Here is a 22,549-nt window from a genome sequence, read left to right on the forward strand (position 1 = left end):
AACGTTAAAATTAGTATGTTTGTATTTTCATGATTTGATTTATATATGAAAAATATTTGCATTTTTTTTTGTTTTCTTTTTCTTTTTCTTTTCTTTTCCTTTTTCTTTTTCCCCTTTTCATTATTTTTTCGTTATTTCATTATTCGCTTTTTATTGGGTTTTTCCCCCGCATCGGCTTAAACTTTTGCTTGCTTATCTTAAATTTAAAAATGGAACAAAAGTTAAAACGGCGGGAGGGGGTAAGGGAGTTGGGCCAATGCATGTGAAATATTCACTAGTAAATTTTATGTGACAATTTTAACTGTTAAAGCACGCACAATTTAACCCATCCTCTTTTAAATTTCCGAGTTTCGGAACCGATATTTAAAGAATATGAATGTCTTAGATTCGAAGCTATTGCGAACGTTTTTCTTGAAAAATAAAAAAAAATAAAAAAAAAAAAAATACATGTCATACACACCCTCAAGTCCGAGGAATCCGTGAAAAATACATATATACGTATATAGAAAAGATTTCATTATTTTTTATTACCCCCAAGGAACCATACATCTGCATTATCTTTATCATCATCTCCATATAAATCCAAAGTAAATGCAGGTTTTTTATAAGCCCCGATATTATCTTTGTCTTGAGCCTGATCCTTTATATCTTCACCAGATAAGCTTTTGTTATTATAAATAGTACTATCAGAATAATTCATATCATTGTGACTATAGTCTAAACCGTTACCGTTTTTAATATGATCTTCATCTTCCGAATATTCATTACCGGCATAATCCCAAGTAGTAACATTGGCGCTGGCATTGGACGTGCTATTATCGTTATTATCACTTCCCCCATATATATCTAATCCCGTTAAATTTGGTTTGTGTAACGTAGATGTCGTACTACTGGTGGTGTAATCACTTTTAAGATCCTCCTTATCATCAGCAATAGTACTAGTGCTAGCAGTGGTATCATCCAGTTCATTCCTTTTCTTGAATCCTAACCTAAAAAATTGAGACTCCTCAATACCATTATCTAAATTTAAACTAGTTGAAACATTTTTTGAATCTTTATTAAACTCTGCAAATGATTTATTGATCAACTTAGCATTAAATACGGTTGTGTTGTTGTTTATATTTTTATTTGTATTACTGGCTGTAGAAGATAAAATATGCTGTGGATCACCTGTGGTTAGATACTTTGTAAAAATCTCCGGTGGAACATAATTACTTATAGTATTGGTATTATTCGTTCCTAACCCACCTACTAACTCAGAAAACGAATCAAATCTCATATTATTATTATTATTATTATTATTATTATTATTGCCATTATTTACGGTATTACCATTTGTATTATTATTGTTATTGTTAAATAAAGCAGAAGCTAAAGATATATCTGAATTATCTCTGCTTGAAGCAGGCGATGAAATTCTAGAATAAAATTCTGGGGGAATCAAGGAATCATCAATCATAGTACTATTATTATGAATATTATTCAACGCAGAATTTCTATTCGTTCCGCCACTATTATTACTATAATTAAATTTAGGACTATTTACCATAGAATTAGCAATAATTCCTGGCTCAGCGTTGTTATTATTGGGGTTACCGTTGAGTGGAACAGGAGTAGCGACAATATTATCGCTTTTCTTTAATAATGTGTTTCTTCTTGAACGAGCATTAATCTTTCTAATGGCCGTACTTAACAATAAACTGTTCATACTATTATTACTCCCATTACTTGAATTATTTCTATGGTAATAATAGTTATTATTGTTATTATTTCTATTGTATCTATCAAATTCACCATCATGCCTATAAATATTCGAATAATAACTTCCTGTTATTTGGTGGGAATTTTCTTTAGTTGAACACATTGCATCTTCCATGTTCTCCTCAGAATAATACTTGTCGTCATTATTTGCTGATTGTTTCTGTTCAGGGGCTGGTATATCAGATTTAATTTTATCCTCCACTTTTATCTCTGGTTTATTGGAAAACGAGTATTTTTGCAATTTGTCAGCAACGCCTGTGGGCAGCTCCCTGTTCTGTACTCTTTGAGAATATGTAGGAATATGCAATATTATACCAAGATCATTATCCTCATCTTCATTATCCTCCTCTTCCTCATAATCATCTTCATAAGTATCTTGATCCGATAGACTATTAACAGCATCAGACGGTTCTTCTTTGTTTAGATTGTTAGTAACACTGCCAACAGATCCTCCTTCATAGCCCCTTCTTCTTATACCGTCTTGAATACTAGCATAATTCAATGATTTGATTGATGTATTAGAGGGTATAACACGGATAGATTTGTCCTTGTTTGACGAAATATCTTGAAAAGACAATAAAGATGACGAATCTCTCCTTAATTTTGGTATATCTTCAGAGAACAGTGTATTTTGCTCTCTTCCCTCCTTATCTTGCCGTACTACTCTGCTTTGGGAGCCTGTTGTGTTTTGTTCTTGTTCCTTTTCCTCCTCCGGTTCATAATATTCATCCTTATTCTCTTCTTGTTCCGAAGAACCCCTACGTCCTAAGGGTGAAACCGAATCCATCTCCCTTTTTCTCTCATTTATTAGTCTTCCCCTTGTTTTTTGATGGTAACGTGAGCAGTTATCCTTGGTGGATTGATTGTTTTTATTTCCTGTGATATTAACCAGTGAATCTTCAGTTAAAAAACTATCTAAGGGTCCATCAGATAGCATAGTTAATAAGGCTTTGATACCGGCACTATTTGTAATGACAATCACGCAAATGTCCCATCTTTTAGAGATTAAAGACATGTCCATATTAGAATCATGCTCGTGGTGCTGAAATAAACTGCTCAATTTTAAATAATAGTCTTTAAAAGGGGTAGGTTTTGCTACCTTATCCATCATAATAGAATTTTCAACCAATGGAAAATCAATAAAACAATTCAAATATTGATTTTTATCATTAGTCTTACTCCCATGTAGTAACTCTGCCTTAAGAAATGTGCTAAACCATCTTAAGCTAGTTGGAGTGACTTGTATGCTTACATGTAATTCGATTTTTTGCTTTAAATCGTTCTTTGTCTTTATTTTTTGTAGTAATCTATTGTAACATTCCTCTACAATATATTTTATTGTTCCCACGTACCTCAATGAACCACTAGACCGAATAGAAAGTTTGTATATTTTTGCTATTGAGCTATTGTCACTGTTAGCCTCTTGGTCACCTATTTCAAACTTGTTAAAAATTAAGTCTTTTAAAGTGTGTACTTTAAATTTTTTGTTAAATTTCATAATTTTATTGTGTGTAATCTCATCGTTATAATAATCTATAGTGGGTATATCAATGTAAATATCTATTTCTTTTGTTTCTATGTAATCATCATCATAAGCATTTAAAGTGGGGTTTTGTTTTGAGATACATAGATTATTCTTTTTTATAGGATGATTATAGTATGTCAATAGAAATAGATTATTTAATTTTTGTAATCGTACTTTATTAATATCCATAATTGTTTAGTACTGATGTTTAGGTTACTGAGTGAGTTCGTGTTTATTATTGTTGTTATTGTTGGTAATAGTAGTATTGTTTTTACTGTGCAAGGTATTAAAAAAAAAAAAAAAAAAAAAAAAAAAAGAAAAAAAAAAAAAACTTTGCCTGTAAATTTTATATGATGGGATTATATATAATTTATAAAAAAATGTGATAAAAGAATTACATTTATTTATTTTAAAAGAATAAATTACATAGTGTGATCATGATCTGTTTTCCATTCCCATTTTACGCTTCTCGTTTAAAAATAAAAAAGAAAAAAAGAAAAAAGTCAGTGGATTCAATCGATAGTCCTTGGTTGTTTTGTCCGAATTTCAATACCGATTGGTATACCTGTGCATTACCACCATAAAATATATAAAACATTTTATTATTTGAAAGGAAAAGGGGACGGACGAGAGGGGAGTGATACGTTGTTTTACTGTAGAACAAATCCTTTATACCACGCATCAACGTTTCAAAGATATCTTTGAATATTTAAAAAAAGAAAAAAAAAAAATGACTTCAAACGGTTGAGGTGCTCAACAAATCTGAATAACCTTAGATAATGTTTTTCTAAACGAGTGACTAATTAATACTAATAAGATTGTTTATTTATTTTATTTTTCCTTTTTTTTTTTTTTTTCCCTTTTGGGCAGACGGGTTTAATATAATTATAGATAGGGCCAATAGATAACCATATATTTCAACGTTAATATTATTTAAAGAAAAACAGTTAAGAAGGTTTAAGGGGAAGGGAAATGACCAAACTAGAATGCAATGAGAAAGAAATTGCTCAAAAATGTGGAATAACCCTTGATATCCTTAGGAAATTGAAAAAACAAACGTTAGATGCAAAAAATAAATCTTATTCACCATATTCTCATTTCAAGGTAGGTTGTTGTTTATTAATCACTAGTAATGATACTGATGATACAAATAATGCAACAGCGTTCCTGCAAGGTACCAATGTAGAAAATGCATCATATGGTAATGCAATATGTGCAGAGAGGTCTGCTATAGTATCTGCAATATCACAAGGTTATAGTAAATCCAATGGCTACAAATTTAAATGTATCGCTATAGTAGCTGATACTACTGAGAATGATTTTATAACGCCTTGTGGTATATGTAGACAAGTAATTAGAGAGTTTTGTAACGACACGACTAAGATAATAATGTTTAATTATGATTGTACCATTTGTTGTTTGAAAACCATTAATGACTTGTTACCATTAAGCTTTGGTCCCGAATATCTATGAAAATATCAGTTCATTTATATATATATATATATATAACAGAATCATTAACATGGAACAAACCATAACATAACATTTTTTGGGGGATAATCATAGTAACCAACCATTTTTGTATCACTGGGTTTTTTGCATAACAATGATATTTAAAAGGATGGGAAGCATATGCTAAATAGGTATGTATGGGTTTTGTATTGCTATATATCTAAATACCTTCCATTACAAGAAATATGCGTCAAAATTAGACAAAAAAAAGAAGAAGAAAAAAAAAGAAAAGAAAAAAAAAGAAAAAAACTTTTCGATTTTACATTTTATTTTATTTCACTCTGTTTTATTTTATTTTCTTTCTTCTTCTTTTCTTCTTTTATTCTTTTATTCTTTTATTCTTTTATTCTTTCCACTTTTTATTTTATTTTATTTTATTTTATTTTATTTTTTTCTTTCTTAAAAAAGAAAAGCGAAGGATAAACAGAACTAAACAATAATTAGTAATAAATAATGTCCGTTTGTGCTGGGCTACAATGTGGTAAAGAAACCAAAAGCGAATTGAAATGCCCAATTTGCTTGAAACAAGGCAAAGATAGTATTTTTTGTGATGATGGTTGCTATAAAGACAATTATAAGGCACATAAAGCTATTCATTATAAAACTGAGAATGATCCATCAGCTTATGATCCCTTCCCAAAATATAAATATACCGGGAATTTAAGAGCACAATATCCATTAACTCCAAAGAGGGAGGTTCCAGCATCAATCCCTAAGCCAGATTGGGCCTCTAATGGTTTTCCAGTTAGTGAGCAACTGAACGATAGATTAAATAAGATTCCAGTTTATACTAAAGAGGAAATTAAGAAGATCCGCAAAGCTTGTATGTTGGGAAGAGAAATCTTGGATATTGCAGCCAGCCATGTCAAACCAGGAGTTAAAACTGATGATATTGATAAAGTAGTTCATGAAGAAACCATCAAAAGAAATGCCTATCCATCTCCATTGAATTATTATAATTTTCCAAAAAGTGTTTGTACATCAGTTAATGAAGTTATTTGTCATGGAATTCCAGATCAATATGAATTGAAAGAAGGTGACATTGTTAATATTGATGTTTCTCTGTTTTATCAGGGTTTCCATGCTGATTTAAACGAAACTTACTATGTTGGCGAAAATATAAGTAAACAGGCTATAAATACCGTCGAAACATCTAGAGAATGTTTGAAATTGGCCATTAAACATTGTAAACCGGGAGCTACGTTTCAAGAATTGGGTGATTACATTGAAAAATATGCAAATGAAAACAAATGTTCTGTAGTTAGAACATATTGTGGTCACGGGGTTGGTAAATATTTTCATTGTTCTCCAAACATTCCTCATTATGCTAAAAATAGAACACCAGGTGTTATGAAACCAGGAATGGTTTTTACCATTGAACCAATGATTAATGAGGGCTCCTGGAAAGATGTTTCTTGGCCAGATGATTGGACCTCTTCTACTATCGATGGTAAATTAAGTGCACAATTTGAACATACTTTATTGGTTACAGAACATGGTGTTGAAATTTTGACTGCTAGAAATAAGAAATCGCCTGGTGGTCCAAGATCAAGAATTAAATAAGACGATTGAATGAAGGAAATTTCAAAATACTTTTTTTTTTTTTTTTTTTTCCTTCCTGATAATGATGTTAGGGTAAATAAAAACTTATGATATCTATAGTATATAGTAGAAACTTTTTACTGCTTTTAGCTATTTGTAGTTAAATATCTGCGAGATAAGTAAAAAAAAAAAAAAAAAAAAAAAAAGATGCATTATGTATAATTGATTTTTCTCTGTTATTTAACATTAAGGTTCTTCGGTTGACATTATCATGACCACATTCAGTCATCTACTCTATTTTATTTTGGTTATTATCCACTTCCATCAAAAGTTTGTTTAAAAGCCCAAGTAAATTAGTATCTTCCGTTTTCGTGTAAAATGATATTAATAATAGTAAAAAAGAAAAAATTTTTTTTTCTTTTTTTTTTTTTCGTTTTAGCTCAAAAATAAATTTATGATATTTTTTTGGAAATTAAAAAGAAAAAGCATTTACGTACATTTCTTCTATGTGGCAAAAATTAAGAAAAAAAAAAAAAAAAAAAAAGACCTTAGCATCAGAAACTTATTATTACCTCTCAAAAACTAACTTTTTTTAAAAAAAAAAAAACAAGAAAAGTCTTAATACATATATAAACACATATATATCTATATACACATATATCTATACACAAGTACGCTTTGCTCAGAGTGCTAAAAAGAACAATAATTGAAACATAGATAAAAATAAAGGACATGTCTTTGCAATTGTTAAATCCTAAGGCAGAATCGTTAAGAAGAGATGCAGCTTTGAAAGTTAATGTAACTTCAGCTGTAGGGTTACAAGAAGTTTTAGAAACAAACATGGGACCAAAGGGTACTTTAAAAATGTTAGTTGATGGAGCTGGCAATATTAAATTGACTAAAGACGGGAAAGTCTTATTGACTGAGATGCAAATTCAATCGCCTACGGCCGTCATGATTGCTCGTGCCGCTGCTGCCCAAGATGAAATTACTGGGGATGGTACCACAACGGTGGTTTGTTTTGTTGGTGAATTAATGAAACAAGCTTTCAGATTTATCCAAGAAGGTGTTCATCCAAGAATTATTACTGATGGCTTTGAAATTGCCAGAAAAGAAACAACCAAATATTTAGATGATTTTAAAATCGATAAATCCAAGGAAATTACTGTCGATAGAGAATTTCTATTACAAGTAGCCAGAAGTTCACTATCCACCAAAGTAGTTCCGGAATTAACAGAAGTTTTAACGCCCATTGTTACAGATGCAGTTTTAAGTGTTAAAAATAATGAAAATTTAGATTTATATATGATCGAAATTATGCAAATGCAACACTTGAGTGCCAAAGATACAAAGTTAATTAAGGGGTTGGTTTTAGATCATGGTGCAAGACATCCTGATATGCCTAAAATTGTCAAAAATGCCTATGTTTTAATTTTAAATGTTTCCTTAGAATATGAGAAGACTGAAGTTAACTCTGGATTTTTTTATAGTTCTGCCGAAGAAAGAGATAAATTGGCTGCTAGTGAAAGGAAATTTGTTGATGAAAAATTAAAAAAAATTATAGATTTGAAAAATGAAGTTTGTGGGCTTGATAGTAATAAAGGGTTTGTTATTATTAATCAAAAGGGTATTGACCCAATGTCCCTAGATATTTTAGCTAAAAATAACATTTTGGCTTTAAGAAGAGCCAAAAGAAGAAACATGGAAAGATTACAATTGGTTACCGGTGGTATAGCTCAAAACTCTGTTGACGACTTGACACCAGATATTTTAGGGTTTTCAGGTTTGGTTTATGAAGAAACAATTGGTGAAGAAAAATTTACTTATGTCACAGAGAATAAAGATCCTAAATCATGTACCATCCTGATTAAAGGGCCTACTTTCTATTCGTTGAAACAAACCTCAGATGCTGTTAGAGATGGTTTAAGAGCTGTAGCAAATGTTTTAAAAGACGGCTGTGTTATTCCAGGAGCTGGTGCATTTTTTATTGCTGCTTCCGATCATTTAAAAAAAGCTAATATGAGTAAATTAGGATGCAAGGGTAAAACTAAAACTGGTATCCAAGCTTTCGCAGAAGCTTTATTAGTGGTTCCAAAGACTTTGATTAAGAATTCTGGTTATGATGCTTTAGATGTCTTAGCTACATGCCAAGATGAGTTGGATAATTGTGAAGAAGGAGAAACCAGAATTGTTGGCGTTGATTTGAATATCGGTGACTCATGCGATCCTACCATTGAAGGTATTTGGGATTCGTATCGTGTAGTTAGAAATGCTATTAATGGTGCTACGGGTATTGCAAGTAATTTGTTATTGTGTGATGAACTACTTAGAGCTGGTAGATCTACTTTAAAAGAAGGACCACCCCAATGAGATAAAAAAAAAAAAACTATGATATAATAACTTTTTTTTTTTTTTATTCTTGTTATACGGAGAACGCCAACTATCCTTCTGTACATTTATTGAGAATTTAATAATAGTACACGTGTAAATTAGTGATTTATTATTTTAAATTTATTAATACCTTTTCTTTTTTTTTTTTTTTTTTTTTTTTGTACAAAATGTATCAAATTTAAAGATATGTTAAAGTAATAACAACTAACATAAATCCTTTTTTAGACCTTTTTGCTTCTTTAGTTCTTCAGATCCTGAAAGGTTTGAAGTACATTGATTAATGACTAGATCTGAATACCGAACTTCGAAACCTTACTATCCGAATTTTTAACTTTCCCCGTTTTATTTCAACAAAAAAAAAATAAATAAATAAATAAAAAAAAAAAAAAATATTTGTTGGCCAAAAATAATGAAACAGCTACAACCAAACCTTTTTTTTTTTTGTTTTTTGTTTTTTGTTGACATTATTTCTTTTTCTTAGTATTAACAACTAGAAAACTTTCTAACCAATCAATAAAAAGCAAAGTTAACTACATAAAAATATATAGAAACACGCAACTCAAACATGGAAAACGATTCTTTACGTGAAAAACAAGTTTCCGTTATTGAGAAACTATTAATGTTTAATGAAGATCCTAAAAACATACAACATGATTTGACCTCTGATTTTAATAATAACGAATTGGTTTGGAAAGTCTTAATTTTGGACAGAAAAAGTACTGGTATCATCTCATCCGTTTTAAGAGTCAACGACTTGCTAAAGAAGGGTGTAACTGTTCATACTTCAATTAAACAATCAAGAACACCTTTGCCGGATGTTCCAGCTATCTACTTTGTTCAACCTACTAAAGAGAATATTGATATTATCATTCAAGATTTATCAAATGATATGTATAGTTTTTTTTATATCAACTTTACATCATCAATTTCCAGAGATTTATTGGAATACTTTGCTAAGGAAGTAGCCTTTAAGGGGAAATGTGATAAAATAAAACAAATCTTTGATCAATATTTGGACTTTATTGTTACAGAACCTGAGCTGTTTAGTTTAGAAATCGATAATGCGTATTATCAATTGAACAGCACAACTAGTTCTGAAGAGCAAATTATTAATTTGTGCGATGAAATCGCTAAAGGCTTACTAAACGCTATAATGACAATTGATTCTATACCAATCATTCGAGCCCAAAAGGGAGGGGCTGCGGAAATTGTAGCACAGAAGTTAGATAGCAGATTGCGTGATTATGTTTTGAATACTAAAAATAGTGGCGATTTATTGCCTAGTTCACAATCCTTAGAAAGGACAGTATTGATTTTGCTTGATAGGAATATTGATTTAAAATCCATGCTATCGCATTCTTTATTTTATGAATGTTTGGTATTTGACGTTTTTACGATGGCCAGAAACACAATTACATTTCAATACCATAAAGAAAATGAAGCTGCTCCTGTAAAAATGAAAGTTGATATTGAACCAAAAGATTTTTTTTGGAGAGATAATTGTTACTTGCCCTTTCCCGATGCTGTGGAAAATGTAGAAAACGAATTAAATAAATATAAACAAGAGGCTGAAGAAGTCACCAAAAAAACTGGGGTTACCAATTTAAATGATTTAGATCCTAACAGTGCAAATGATACTATTAATATACAGGAGGCTGTCAACAAATTACCAGAGTTAACAGCCAAAAAGCAAATTATTGATTCTCATTTCAAAATATTGGCGTCTTTGATCCCTGAATTGAGCTCTAAAAGTTTAGATACTTTTTATGAAATTGAACAGGAAGATGTTGATCAGTTGAAAACAAGACAAAGATTTTTAGAGGTTTTGAAAGATGATAAAAAGACAAATTTAGAAAACAAATTGAGAACCTTCGGTATTATGTATTTAAGCTCCAAGGAACCATTACCCAAAACCTTTGTTACACAAGTTGAAGAATATTTTCAAAATCAAGACTACGACTGTTCTCCATTAAAATACATTTATAAACTAAGAAAGATGATGGATCTATCCAACATATCATTGTTACAAAATAAATCTTTGGGCAATGAGTATAATGGACATGGTGACAACAATTATAATAATAACAATAGTACTAACGGATCCACTGGGAGCGAGTTGTTTTCAGGCTTGTCTAAAAAATTGTATGGGTTAGCTGGCGATAAAATTCAAGGTGGGGTAGGTTCGTTAGTGTCTCGTGTATCCAATTTATTAACTGAAAGAAAAACTATACCAATAACTAATATCGTTGAAGCGATTATGGATCCACTAAATAGTTCTAATAATAATTTGCAGACAACAGATTCTTATTTGTATTATGACCCACGGATTTTAAGAGGAGACCTAACAAGACCTCCAAAACGTCAATCATATAACAAGTCTATGGTTTTTGTTGTCGGTGGTGGTAATTATATTGAATACCAAAACTTACAACAATGGGCTCATGGGAATAGTGAACAGGTTAATAAGAAGAAGGTTATTTATGGTAGTACCTCTATCTCCAAGCCAACGGTTTTTTTGAAGGAGATCTCTAAACTAGCATAAATAAAGAAGAGAAAGAAGAAGAAAAAAAGAGAGAGGAATTATGAATGTGTGTATTTACTTTTATATTTATATATATATATATATATATATATATATATAAGTGAAGAAAAGGAAAAGAGGGGAAAGGAAACGGCACGTATATAGTCAAAAATAAAATAAAAAATCAAAGAACTGCTATACATAAATCAATATAAATATCTAGAGGAGCCTTCTAAAATCTTTGTAGATCTTTTGGCATCTAAGAACAATGATGTGGCATCTTCCACATCTTCGGGTGTGATTTCTTCACGGCCACTAGACTGTGCCAAAATACTAGATGGTGATAGTAATTGGACGGAATAACGTAGGGAAGTTTGAACACCCAACTCAGCTAGTTTATTTAAAGCTTCGTCTTGAATTTTCAAGTTTTCTACATTGGATCGTTTCTCAATGATAGTACGTATTTCTTCTTTATTATAAGGTAGAGTACGAACAATTAGTAACCTATCGATTAAATCTTCCGGAATGCCGTGTGGAGAAACAATCCCATCTGTGCCACGAACAGTAGTCATTCCCCTGTTAGAAGCCAAAACGACAACGGGAGCGATTTCTGATTCTAAGGCACTATTGAGGTACGTGAAAATTTCAATATCTAACATGTTAACTTCATCGATAAACAAGACACCTGGCACTAACTCAGCAACACCTTGATCTATATATTTGGAAACAACCTTATTAACTTCTTGTCTTAACTTTTCGGTAATTTCTGTTTTTTTTGGCTTCATTAGTTGCCCCATCATAGATATAACATCTTGACCACCTTGAGGCCTAGCATTGGCAACATCTAAATCATGTAATGTGACATCTTGTACAATTTCCTTTTTTTTGTGAACTTCTCCCTTTGGCAATGGAACATATTCTTCTGCTTCTAGATCAAATTCGGTGGCATAAGCGTCAGATCTACCAACTCTTTTAACGGCACCTGTGTTTGCTTCAATGTAAATAACATCACCAACGGCGACTTTTTCCTTTTGAATACTATCATAGATAGTAGGGTCCAATCTTAAAGTCTTTGTACCTTTAGCGGATTTCAAACCCACAATAACATGTGAAATAGTTTTGCCATATCCACCCAATGGATTTTCTGCCTCCTCGGGAGTTAATTCAGTGACTTCGCCCTCATAGACTTCTTTAGTTTCCTTAATTCTTAGGCCAATTGCACGTCTAAAATTTTCCATTAAACTTTCAGTTTTTTTAATTTCCACACTATATAGTTCAGAACCAACAACAGGACAAAATGGTACTTTGGGACCTAATTCTTGGGAAATAGCTAGAGCTAATGCGGTTTTACCAGTAGATGGACCGCCTGCCAATAATATGGCTTTACCACTCATTTTTTTGGCTTTAATTAAATCGACTATGATACCACAGGCTTCTCTTGCTTCAATTTGGCCTACAAATCCACCCTCTACTTTTTTTGCTACCCCATATTCATCTAAACCCAACCCTTTGATGTGGGTATGAGCTGCGGTTCTGGTAAAGTTGCCAGACCCATTATTATTTTCTTCACGTACTTCAACCATTTTTATAAGTTTTATAAAAAGAATAGAATCTCTTTTCTCTGTTTTTTGATTGTTATATATATACTCAGTATTGAGGTTTAACCTTTGAGTTTAAGTTAAAAGAAAGGTAGCGTGTAGACTTTTATAAAGTTTGTGAAGGAATGATAATTAAAAGAAACTTTTCTTTTTTAAGCATTGAAAAATAGTTTACTGTGACCGGGTTATATAAGTTTTTTTTTTCTAATTCGGATAGTTCGGACAATTACACCGTCCAACAAATTCAATAAAACGTGATCTTTGAGTTAGTTAGTTGTATGAATCAGTTAAATTTCCAGATTAAGAAAATATGTAAATACATAAATTTTTTATGACGGCAGGGAAAATGTTTTAGGAAAATTATAATTTTTATTTTATTTTAGTTTATTTCCCTTTCCAAAATACAAGAAGTTTGTTTTCCTTTTTTATTTATGTCAAACTTTAGTATAACCAAGCACTTTTTTTTCTTTTTCTTTTTATCTTTCGTAGAACAAATTAAAGAATATTATTGCATTGTGGGTGTATCATTTGTACAAATATTTAAGGTATCCTATTTCAGTTTTTAATTGAGCATACAGGAAATTGTATAACCAAGATTAAATTAAATTAAAAAATTTTTTTTTTTTTTTTTTTTTTCCCTTTTTCCCACAAAAATTGAAGTATATTTGCATATCCTATGTTCAACAATTATTGTTGTTACATCAAATAATTTATTTAGAGTAAGAAAAACAAAAAAATATACACATAAGTATAAAATGCATAGGATATCACCGAATAAGAAAAGGTTCAGAAGAACAAATAGTATTAATAGAGCGATTAAATCAGCAAATAATGATAGCGGGAATATTTTACCATTATCGCCACCTCCATCATCTATTAAGAAGTTGGAAACCAAGAAAAAAGTAATAAAGCGTACTAATAACGATAATAGTTCCCCTAGTAAAAGAACGAGAAGTAAAGATGGTACTATTGCTTCCGCTCTTAGAAAAAAAACAGAATCACCTAAATCGACAAACAACTCCCTATTGAAGACTGAGGATGAAGATACTAATGGTGCGCATGACCTAAGAACGAGTTTAAATAAAAGTCTACCTGAATCTGAGAGCTCCAGTCCTCTTAAAAATAATACTGCCAAGAAACATTTATTTGAAGATTTGTTGAAAATTCAACAAAGCATCAATACGGAGACTGGTAAATTTTTACCCAATCATATGCATAAAAGAAAACCTAAGCTAAAATATAGACCAGCATTGAATGAAGTATTCTACATTGATGAATATGTTAATAACAAATCAAACTCAGCAGTAGATACCGAAACAGGACATTTTGCTGATGATAATAGTAAAAAAGCATATTTTTTAAAATATGCTCTAGTGCATTCTAAGAAAGTGATTATTATTTCTGGCGCTGGTATTTCCGTTGGGGCTGGTATTCCTGATTTCCGTTCATCGAGTGGGTTATTTAATGTGCTTAAAAAGGAAAATAAGGTTTCCAGTGGTAAAGATTTGTTTGATTTCAATCACGTCTACAGTACTGACATTGAAACATGTAAATTTAATAAAATGGTTTGCGAAATGCATTACGCTACCAAAATGACTAAACCTACGTATTTTCATAAAATGTTGGACTGGATGTCTTATCAGAACAGATTAAAAAGAGTTTACACACAAAATATAGATGGACTAGAAGTTAGATTACCAAATTTAGATACTCAAACACCATTAAATGGTAAAAAACCATATCCTACTGTCATTCAACTTCATGGAAGTGTAAATCATATGTCATGTTGTAAGTGCAATAACATTTATGATTTTGACCCAACTTTATTTAAAACACAAACATCTACCTTGGAACAAAATAAAAATAGCATTGATAATAGTACTGTTATCTCTCAGAGTAAAAAATCAATTGATAATATTAGCATGAAAGAAGATGTGGATATACCTGATACATCGGTATCCGACAAAAAAAATAATACTACCCAAGTTGTTCCGTTGTGTCCAAGCTGTAAAGAAATAGAAGTTGTGAGGCAAATAGCCGGGAAAAGAGCACAGGGCATTGGAAAATTGAGACCAAGGGTAGTGCTATATAATGAATTCCATCCTGATGGGGAAAAGATTGGAGATATAGTAGCACAAGACTTGAATTCCAAGCCAGATTGTCTAATTATTGTTGGCACTACATTAAAAATACCTGGTGTAAGAAGAATGTGTAAAGAATTTGCCAAAACTATACATTCAAGAAATGGGATAGTAATTTGGATAAATAACGAAGTTCCATCGCGATCTCTTCAGGATTTTTTAGAATGCATTGACTTAATTGTTGTAGGAGATTGTCAGACCTTACCACTTATATTGTAACAAAAAATTTGCACTAATGGTTATTACTAGGAATATACTTAAAAAGATATATTGATTATGTAATACCTATATAATAAAGATATGAAAGAAAATTAAAAAAATAATAAATAAAATAAAATAAAATAAATAAAAAAATAAAAAAAAATGAAAGTTGAGGAGTTATATATAAATAAACGATGAAAGAGGATGCATATTAACTACAAATAATAATAATTATTATGATCATTATTATTAAACAATAAACGGTATTAAATATAAGTGTAATAACACATTACATTTCGGTTTTTTTTTATTTTATTTTATTTTATTTTAATTTTTTTTTTCCCTTATTCACGTCATAATTCATCAAATTCTATCTCATCTTTTGGCTCTTTAGGTTCTTGTCCTTCAGCCCATTGTGTTACATCATCTATGTAACTTATTATAGTGGAAACACTTTCTGGATCATTGGCTTCCAATGGCAAAAATTGAACCATTCCAAAATCATCAACTAAATTTGCAATAGCTTTATTTAAATCATGAAACCTAACATTAGTATCTTTATTTGCTTGATCCAGCAATAACATGGGATCAGGATTTAAAAATCTTTTTAATTTTTTCTTATTATACTCATCCTTTACCAAATCTAATTTACTTAAGATATTAATATGTGGAAGTTCCAATAAAATCATTGCACTCATTGCACATAGGGACCCACTAAAAAATTTAGAAGTATCTACTATAAATGATGACTCTAGTAGATATGCTGCGCAAAGATTAAAATTTAACTGTTGTTGTAAATGTTTAACTATTGTCGGTAATACTGGAATATGAGTATATAATTCAATTTGCCCAGGACAATCAAATATCAAATATTCATCATTATAATCACCAATTTCTTCATCTAACCAATCTAAATTTTGTAAAAGATATTCAAAACAATAAACCAACCCACCGTTAGGACCCAGATCTAATTCTTCCATCACTTCGTCCAACGATATTAAATCTCTTATATCAATGGTAAATTCATACTTATTAGGTTCTGCTGCTGGATCCAAATTAACGATATGTGCACGACGTCCTATAGTTTGCATGTGTGAAATTATTGAGTTACAAAAAGTACTTTTACCAGCACCTGCTGGACCTAGTACCAAAACACCAACACGAGACATTAAATTTTCTTTTTCAATCTTTATGCTTAGTTTTTCCTAATTTTTTTTATTTATTAATAGAAAAGTACGATAGTGAGATAAATTGATTTGAATTTCACATTTGTGAACTGAATAAATATTAGTTTTAAAAAAAAAAGGAAAAAAAAAAAGGAAAAAGAAAAGGAAAAAAAAGAAAAAAGAAAAAAAAAAAAGAAAAGAGGAAAATATCAACTATACCAGTTGTTGAAGTGAGTTACGTAATAATAAACCATCGGTCTTCAAACATTGGATAGAAAAAGTTAAAAAGTAAAATAAAATAAATAACCAAACAAAAAATTAAAATTTTTTTGATAATTGTAGAAAAAAGAAAAATAGACCAGTTTGGTTTTAGTCCGAAATTACTCCGAAGAGGCTTTTTTTTTTTAATTTTTCTTTGTGGGTTTAAAATACTCGAATCAACAGTAATATTTTTCTTACTGAAGCAAGAAGAAAGCTGGAGTTTAACTATAAATGTATAATAATCTTTATATATAAAAAAAAAAAAAAAAAAAAGTACAGCTAACGTATTAAAGTTATTGGTGGTGGTACGTCTGGAACTTCCCCTAAAACAAAGAATTCAGACTTAAAGGCACTAATAACCGATTCTGGCAAATCTTCCTCCTTAATTTCTTTGTGGAGTTTCCCCTGAATAAATCTTTGATGTATAGTGTTTGTATTACTATTGGCAAGCCTAGAATTAGAATCTTGAACATTAACTCCAAATGGAGAATGGTTTTGACTCTGTAATGCTTGTCCAAACTGATTACCATTTGTATTGGTAGTAAAAACAGCAGTGTTAGGGGTGTTGTTGGTATTTCCGAACGGTAAATCATTTTTGGGAGGGTTCGTCTGTTGATTACTAGTATTGGCAGCAAATGGGGATCCATTTGCAGTAGTGTTCTCATTTGCTTTAAACCCAGCAGGGTTACTGAAGGGTTTTCCAAAACTACCTGTTCCAAATGGAGACGAAGTGTCAGTAGAATTGGGACTATTCAAATTTTGAGTAAATAAATTGGGTTTAGGAGCACTTGCATCAAAGGGATTAGCAATACCTGATTGTTTTTGTCCATTAGCTGCTGTTGGAGTGCCAAATGCTGATTTAAAAAAAGTATCGGTATTTTTGTCTATATTGTTATTAGTTAATGCAGGCATTATGGAGCCAAAAGGATTAGCGGCATTTAGAGTCGTTGTTGAGTTAAACGCGGTAGAATTATTTGATACTGTTGTTGAGCCAAAAGCGGGTGCACCAAATGCACTACCAACACTGTTATTGTTATTATTGTTTGGTGCTGCCGTTGAACCAAATGAAGTTGCTCCAAATGCAGGTGTGCCAAATGCAGGCGCACCAAATGCACTACCAGCGCTATTACTGTTGGCATTATTTGATGTTACTGTTGAACCAAATGTAGGTGCTCCAAACGCGCTACCTATGCCAGTACCATTGGCGTTATTTGTTGCTCCAAAGGCTGGCTTGCCAAATACATTAGACGCATCAGCGTTGCTATTAGTATTATTTGAAAAACTCGGTGTGCCAAAGACACTTCCGGAACTGCTATTTCCTTGCGAAGAGCCAAAGCTAGGGGTACCGAATGCTGAATTTGTTGGTTGGCCAAATGGAGATGCTATTTGACCAAACGGTTGAGAAGTAGATGAAGATACGTTATTAAAATCAATTGGAAAATCTATAAACGGTTTTAAATTACCACTCTGAGCATTTTGAAGATTATTTTTAGTCCCAATTTGTAAATATCTCGCAGCTTTCTTACTGTTATTTTTAATATATTCCATACACTTTTGCATATCAGCTTCTCTTGCTTTGATTTCATTTTCATATGCGGTTAATGAGTTTTTCTGTTTTGCATCATAATACTTCCATCGTAACTCTTCTGGAGATAATTCTCTTGAAGGCTCTATTAATAAAACAGTGCATGGATTGGGCATTGAATATGATGACAATAAAGGGTTAGATTTTATTGCTTTTGCGCTAATGTTTATATCAGATACAATTTCACTTTCTATTTTGCCAACCAAGTTATCGCTTGTGAAATATTGAACCGCTTCATTCGGTGTTTTACCTTCAAAAGTTTTAATAAATTTATCATCCTTGCTTGTGTTATTATTGCTGCTACTATTACTGCTGTTACTACTGTTATTTGCATAAACATGTGCAAACGAACATTTACTACCTTTGTAACATGAACCTTGCTGGAAAAACCTGCAAGGTGGTTTATTATTTTTATTGCTGTTATAATTATTATAGCTACCTTTATAGTACATTTTTTGTCCTTGAATTCTTATCTATTTATTTATTTATTTATTTTATTTTATGTTCATACTACTTTTTTTTTTTTTTTTTTTTTAATTAGAAACTTATTGTCTTTGGTTAATTTTGATTTTTTTTTGTAATAAATTTTTAACAATTTATGAATAAAAAAAAATTAAAAAAAAAAAATTTTTTTTCTCCCCTTCAATCTCGCATTTTGTTGGTAAGCATTTAACTGGGAAATATATATCTATATTATATATGCATACAAAGAAATAAATAAGAACTAACATATACTATATATTTCTAAAATGTACATGCACTCAAACAGTCCATGAGCTGTAAGCTAGTTAAAACAAGCGGTATAATAACTTTAATAAGAATAAATTTAATTTTCAGCTTATTATAGATACGATGATATGTATTAACTGTTGCAAACCAGTGGAGTCATTATACACAATATATTCCAATAACCATCTAAAATTAACAGATTGTCTGAATTGTGAAGAAGTTGTAGACAAGTATGTGGAATATGATGATCTTTTATTGTTTTTAAATCTATTACTCTTGAAACCCGGTGCTTATAGGCATATGGTTTTCAATTCGTTTGAAAATAGATTGGATAATTTTGAAAATATTGAACATGAGAGGAAGCTAAATAACACCTATATGTTATCGAGATCCCGTTCCTGGTTTTTGAGAGTAAAAAATGATAAAGTTAAAAGAATTTGGGTCATTATGGTTGCATTTGAAGTATACTTAACCTGGGCATCAGAAGAAAAACTGTTTAAAACTAGAAAAATTCATAGCAAGCTTATTAATAATATTTTCCAAAAAGATGCTGTTCATCAATACTTATATTTTTCACTATATTGTTTAATAGATATTTTTCTTTTAATTAAACTTTCCCAAATTATGTTTAAAAATTTAATTAAGTTCCCCACAAAGCATCCACAAAAAATCATATCATACACAATACTATTATCATATGGTGCAAAAGTCTTTCCGATTTTAATGCTGGTATGGCCGTATGATTCGTTAATTTCTCCAACAATTATTAAATGTGTGGCTAATTTATACATTATCGAAGCATTAAGAATCATTACTGATCGTTCCTATCCAAGAGTTCTATTAATTTTCAGTTTACTTGCTATATTACGGTATATAATGGTAAATTCTATTCTATCTTTCATTGTGTTGGGGAAACATTGGAATGGGTTACAGAACTCATTTTATCAATTTTTTACAAACTTTTAACTAAAGCAGCCCAGGAGGAAGGAGGGGGGGTAACAAATAATAATGAGCGAAAAGTGTCCCATCTGAAATTTATACTCGTATATATTTCTTTATATGTTTGTTTTAATTACATGTTTTAGGCATTTAATAAGTATTATATATATATATGTGTGTGTGTGTGTGGGTACATGTATTTATTTGTCTATGGGTCTAGCTATCGTCCTCGCCAGTGTGTTGCTCGGCATCGTCAGTCATTGGTTGTTCCAACTCACATATCAAAAACGGATATTCATATGCTTCATTACCATTAGAATACGTAGAAGGACTGGAATTACGCATCCCAGAAACACTTTCTCTTCTTTCAAATTCACGAATAGAACTTAAAGCAATGAAATTTGATAAAGGTAGGTAATTATTTTGGAAATCCCACAAACAACTAAAGGTTAAAAATGGTAAGGGAAACAAGCATGAGGAAAGAATCCAACCCCCTTGAAAACCAGCTAGTGTACCAGCCATTGTTAGTTGAAAAATCAGTAATCCTAAAATAATTCTGCGAAAAATCAATGGCCATACCTTACCTGTACTATGAGGCAAATGGTCAGCAGCAAAAACCAATTGGTATTTATAAACATAGAATCCAATAACGAAATAGGCTAGACTAGAAACCAAAATCTTAGTACTCATGACGCTGTAAATGATCGTGATAATTAAAATTAAGATTGATTGAGGCAATTGAACTCCAAAGTTAAAAATGGGTGATTGGTACAACTCCATTCGTTGTCTCGATGTTTTACATTTGATTTTAATAAGTGGGAAGCCAATCAAACTGCCAATCAATAGCAATTTGAATGGAAACATACCAATCCCTTGCAATATAATCAAATCAACGTAAAACAACGAAAATTCTTTAACAGAAGTGGCCAATTGGTATGCGATCTTTGTTGTATCACTCAAATACCCCCAATAATTGGATGCAGTACCTGCTAATGTGAAAACTAAAAACAAGTTAACAAATATATAGAAAAAATTTTTGGAGACCAAAGAAATTTCTTCATCACTGTATGACACTAGCCCCTGGTAACTAGTTAAATATTCGTAGAAATATGGTATTATGATATTAAAAAGTGTGAAAATATAGGTTGGTAATAGTGCAGTTACAATATTTTCTGCCCATTTATTATCTTGTAAATACTTACCTAACATTGGCCAAAATTTCGTGATGGTTTTCAAATTCAATAAAGTAGCTAGATAAGAAACCGGTACAATTAAGAACAGGCTGACTATGCCTATGAAAACAGTAACTGAATAGCATTTCACTAATCGTTCGTGTCTGTTCAAGCAAACATTGTCCCATATAATATCATGGACTGCAGGGGCCAATTTGGTCTGAAAATAGTGCACACGAGGGTCTAGAACTGCTTGTGCAGCCATTTGTGCATTTGCTACGGAGTCCATGGTGACAAAGGCGGTTGGAGTGGTATGGTACTGTCTAGAACGAGCCTCGATAATTTCTTTATCTAAACATTTCAATTGGTTGTTAAAAAAGGCTATGGCATCAACTTTTTCCCCAAATAATCCCCACAGGCCAGTTCTGATAACTGGCCTACCACTATTTTTTGCTACAGGGGGTGTGTTCTCACCTATAGAATAACTTTCATTCACATAAATCTCCATATCCCTTAATTCTTCTGGACATTCAGCTAATTTTAACTCTAACTCCCTCAAAACCTTCTTCCTGTAATTAAACAATTTATTTAGGTATGTCCATTCACGACATATAGTAATCGAAGAAACTTTACCAATTTTCAATGTTTCTATTGTATATTTCAATGTTTCTTCTGTCCTCAATTCCACAGGAATCCCTGTAATTCTAATTGTTCTATCTGTTACTTTGTTTTGTCTACCTAAATACTTTTGTCTAATATTAACTACCAACTTTGTCTGTTTCATTAATATATACAATACCAAAATAGTGAAAAAATAAGTAAAAATAACATACATCCATAAATAATTCTCAACTTGTTCTTCTTGTCCGCCATCTCCTATAGTTGGATTATTAATATCAGTAGTATTTGCAATCAGCTTTGGTACCATTTCAGTGACATATCTTTTTACTAACATGCTGTACGAATTATCATCACCATCGTCATATCTACCTGTGTGATGATATCTTACTGGTGATATAATTAAAACGGCAAATAAGGAGCATATTGATATGGTCTTGATACACATTTTGAAAAAACCTAAAAACACAAATGCATCTAGACCAGCATACTCCAAGACTTGTTCATCCGTGATTTTATACAAAACGACTACCCAACCAAATAATGAACCTTCTTTCCATGAGGGTATTCCATCTATTTTATATTTCCTGCTAGCATAAAATCTGGGGAATTTTTTTAACAATATGGAAAACGCCAAAAAGGCAAAGAGTCCTAATAAAGTTGCAATGACTAATTGAGTGCTAACTACTCTGGCTGCTGGTTTTCTGAAATCAGGAGCTGGGTTGTCATCATCGTCCAAAATACGAATAAATGATGAATTGGAGTTTTTAAAGGGTAAATTCATTGGGCCTTTTTTGTTATTGTTGTTGTTGTCGTTGTTGTTGTTGTCGTTGTTGTTGTTTTTGTTGTTTTCTCCCTTTTTTTTTTTTTTTTTTTTTTTTTTTCTT

The 22,549-nt window shown here is 31.2% G+C and overlaps 11 protein-coding genes across 11 annotated transcripts; 6 read left to right on the forward strand and 5 right to left on the reverse strand.

Annotated features, from left to right (window-relative positions):
* Positions 1-517: 517 nt before the first annotated feature.
* SND1 (Snd1p) lies at positions 518-3,475 on the reverse strand (the record flags this gene model as incomplete). The annotated part of the gene is made up of 1 exon (XM_046080948.1): positions 518-3,475. One exon carries the CDS (start codon positions 3,473-3,475, stop codon positions 518-520), a length of 2,958 nt encoding a protein of 985 aa, XP_045935978.1.
* A 783-nt stretch (positions 3,476-4,258) lies between these two features.
* On the forward strand, positions 4,259-4,759 carry CDD1 (cytidine deaminase; the record flags this gene model as incomplete). Its single annotated transcript, XM_046080947.1, has 1 exon — positions 4,259-4,759. The coding sequence occupies one exon, from the start codon at positions 4,259-4,261 to the stop codon at positions 4,757-4,759; it is 501 nt and encodes a 166-aa protein (XP_045935979.1).
* A 492-nt stretch (positions 4,760-5,251) lies between these two features.
* MAP1 (methionine aminopeptidase MAP1) lies at positions 5,252-6,361 on the forward strand (the record flags this gene model as incomplete). The annotated part of the gene is made up of 1 exon (XM_046080946.1): positions 5,252-6,361. The coding sequence occupies one exon, from the start codon at positions 5,252-5,254 to the stop codon at positions 6,359-6,361; it is 1,110 nt and encodes a 369-aa protein (XP_045935980.1).
* Positions 6,362-7,072: 711 nt separating this feature from the next.
* On the forward strand, positions 7,073-8,710 carry CCT6 (chaperonin-containing T-complex subunit CCT6; the record flags this gene model as incomplete). The annotated part of the gene is made up of 1 exon (XM_046080945.1): positions 7,073-8,710. One exon carries the CDS (start codon positions 7,073-7,075, stop codon positions 8,708-8,710), a length of 1,638 nt encoding a protein of 545 aa, XP_045935981.1.
* Positions 8,711-9,296: 586 nt separating this feature from the next.
* On the forward strand, positions 9,297-11,273 carry SLY1 (syntaxin-binding protein; the record flags this gene model as incomplete). The annotated part of the gene is made up of 1 exon (XM_046080944.1): positions 9,297-11,273. The coding sequence occupies one exon, from the start codon at positions 9,297-9,299 to the stop codon at positions 11,271-11,273; it is 1,977 nt and encodes a 658-aa protein (XP_045935982.1).
* Positions 11,274-11,458: 185 nt separating this feature from the next.
* On the reverse strand, positions 11,459-12,835 carry RVB1 (RuvB family ATP-dependent DNA helicase pontin; the record flags this gene model as incomplete). Its single annotated transcript, XM_046080943.1, has 1 exon — positions 11,459-12,835. One exon carries the CDS (start codon positions 12,833-12,835, stop codon positions 11,459-11,461), a length of 1,377 nt encoding a protein of 458 aa, XP_045935983.1.
* Positions 12,836-13,605: 770 nt separating this feature from the next.
* HST4 (NAD-dependent histone deacetylase HST4) lies at positions 13,606-15,210 on the forward strand (the record flags this gene model as incomplete). The annotated part of the gene is made up of 1 exon (XM_046080942.1): positions 13,606-15,210. The coding sequence occupies one exon, from the start codon at positions 13,606-13,608 to the stop codon at positions 15,208-15,210; it is 1,605 nt and encodes a 534-aa protein (XP_045935984.1).
* A 335-nt stretch (positions 15,211-15,545) lies between these two features.
* GPN3 (putative signal sequence-binding GTPase GPN3) lies at positions 15,546-16,361 on the reverse strand (the record flags this gene model as incomplete). The annotated part of the gene is made up of 1 exon (XM_046080941.1): positions 15,546-16,361. The coding sequence occupies one exon, from the start codon at positions 16,359-16,361 to the stop codon at positions 15,546-15,548; it is 816 nt and encodes a 271-aa protein (XP_045935985.1).
* A 537-nt stretch (positions 16,362-16,898) lies between these two features.
* On the reverse strand, positions 16,899-18,656 carry NUP42 (FG-nucleoporin NUP42; the record flags this gene model as incomplete). Its single annotated transcript, XM_046080940.1, has 1 exon — positions 16,899-18,656. One exon carries the CDS (start codon positions 18,654-18,656, stop codon positions 16,899-16,901), a length of 1,758 nt encoding a protein of 585 aa, XP_045935986.1.
* A 400-nt stretch (positions 18,657-19,056) lies between these two features.
* Positions 19,057-19,899, forward strand: ARV1 (sterol homeostasis protein ARV1; the record flags this gene model as incomplete). Its single annotated transcript, XM_046080939.1, has 1 exon — positions 19,057-19,899. The coding sequence occupies one exon, from the start codon at positions 19,057-19,059 to the stop codon at positions 19,897-19,899; it is 843 nt and encodes a 280-aa protein (XP_045935987.1).
* Positions 19,900-20,088: 189 nt separating this feature from the next.
* On the reverse strand, positions 20,089-22,446 carry CSC1 (Csc1p; the record flags this gene model as incomplete). Its single annotated transcript, XM_046080938.1, has 1 exon — positions 20,089-22,446. One exon carries the CDS (start codon positions 22,444-22,446, stop codon positions 20,089-20,091), a length of 2,358 nt encoding a protein of 785 aa, XP_045935988.1.
* Positions 22,447-22,549: the final 103 nt, after the last annotated feature.

The sequence above is a fragment of the Saccharomycodes ludwigii genome, chromosome II, assembly GCF_020623625.1.
Source record: "Saccharomycodes ludwigii strain NBRC 1722 chromosome II, whole genome shotgun sequence".
Taxonomy (NCBI): domain Eukaryota; kingdom Fungi; phylum Ascomycota; class Saccharomycetes; order Saccharomycodales; family Saccharomycodaceae; genus Saccharomycodes; species Saccharomycodes ludwigii.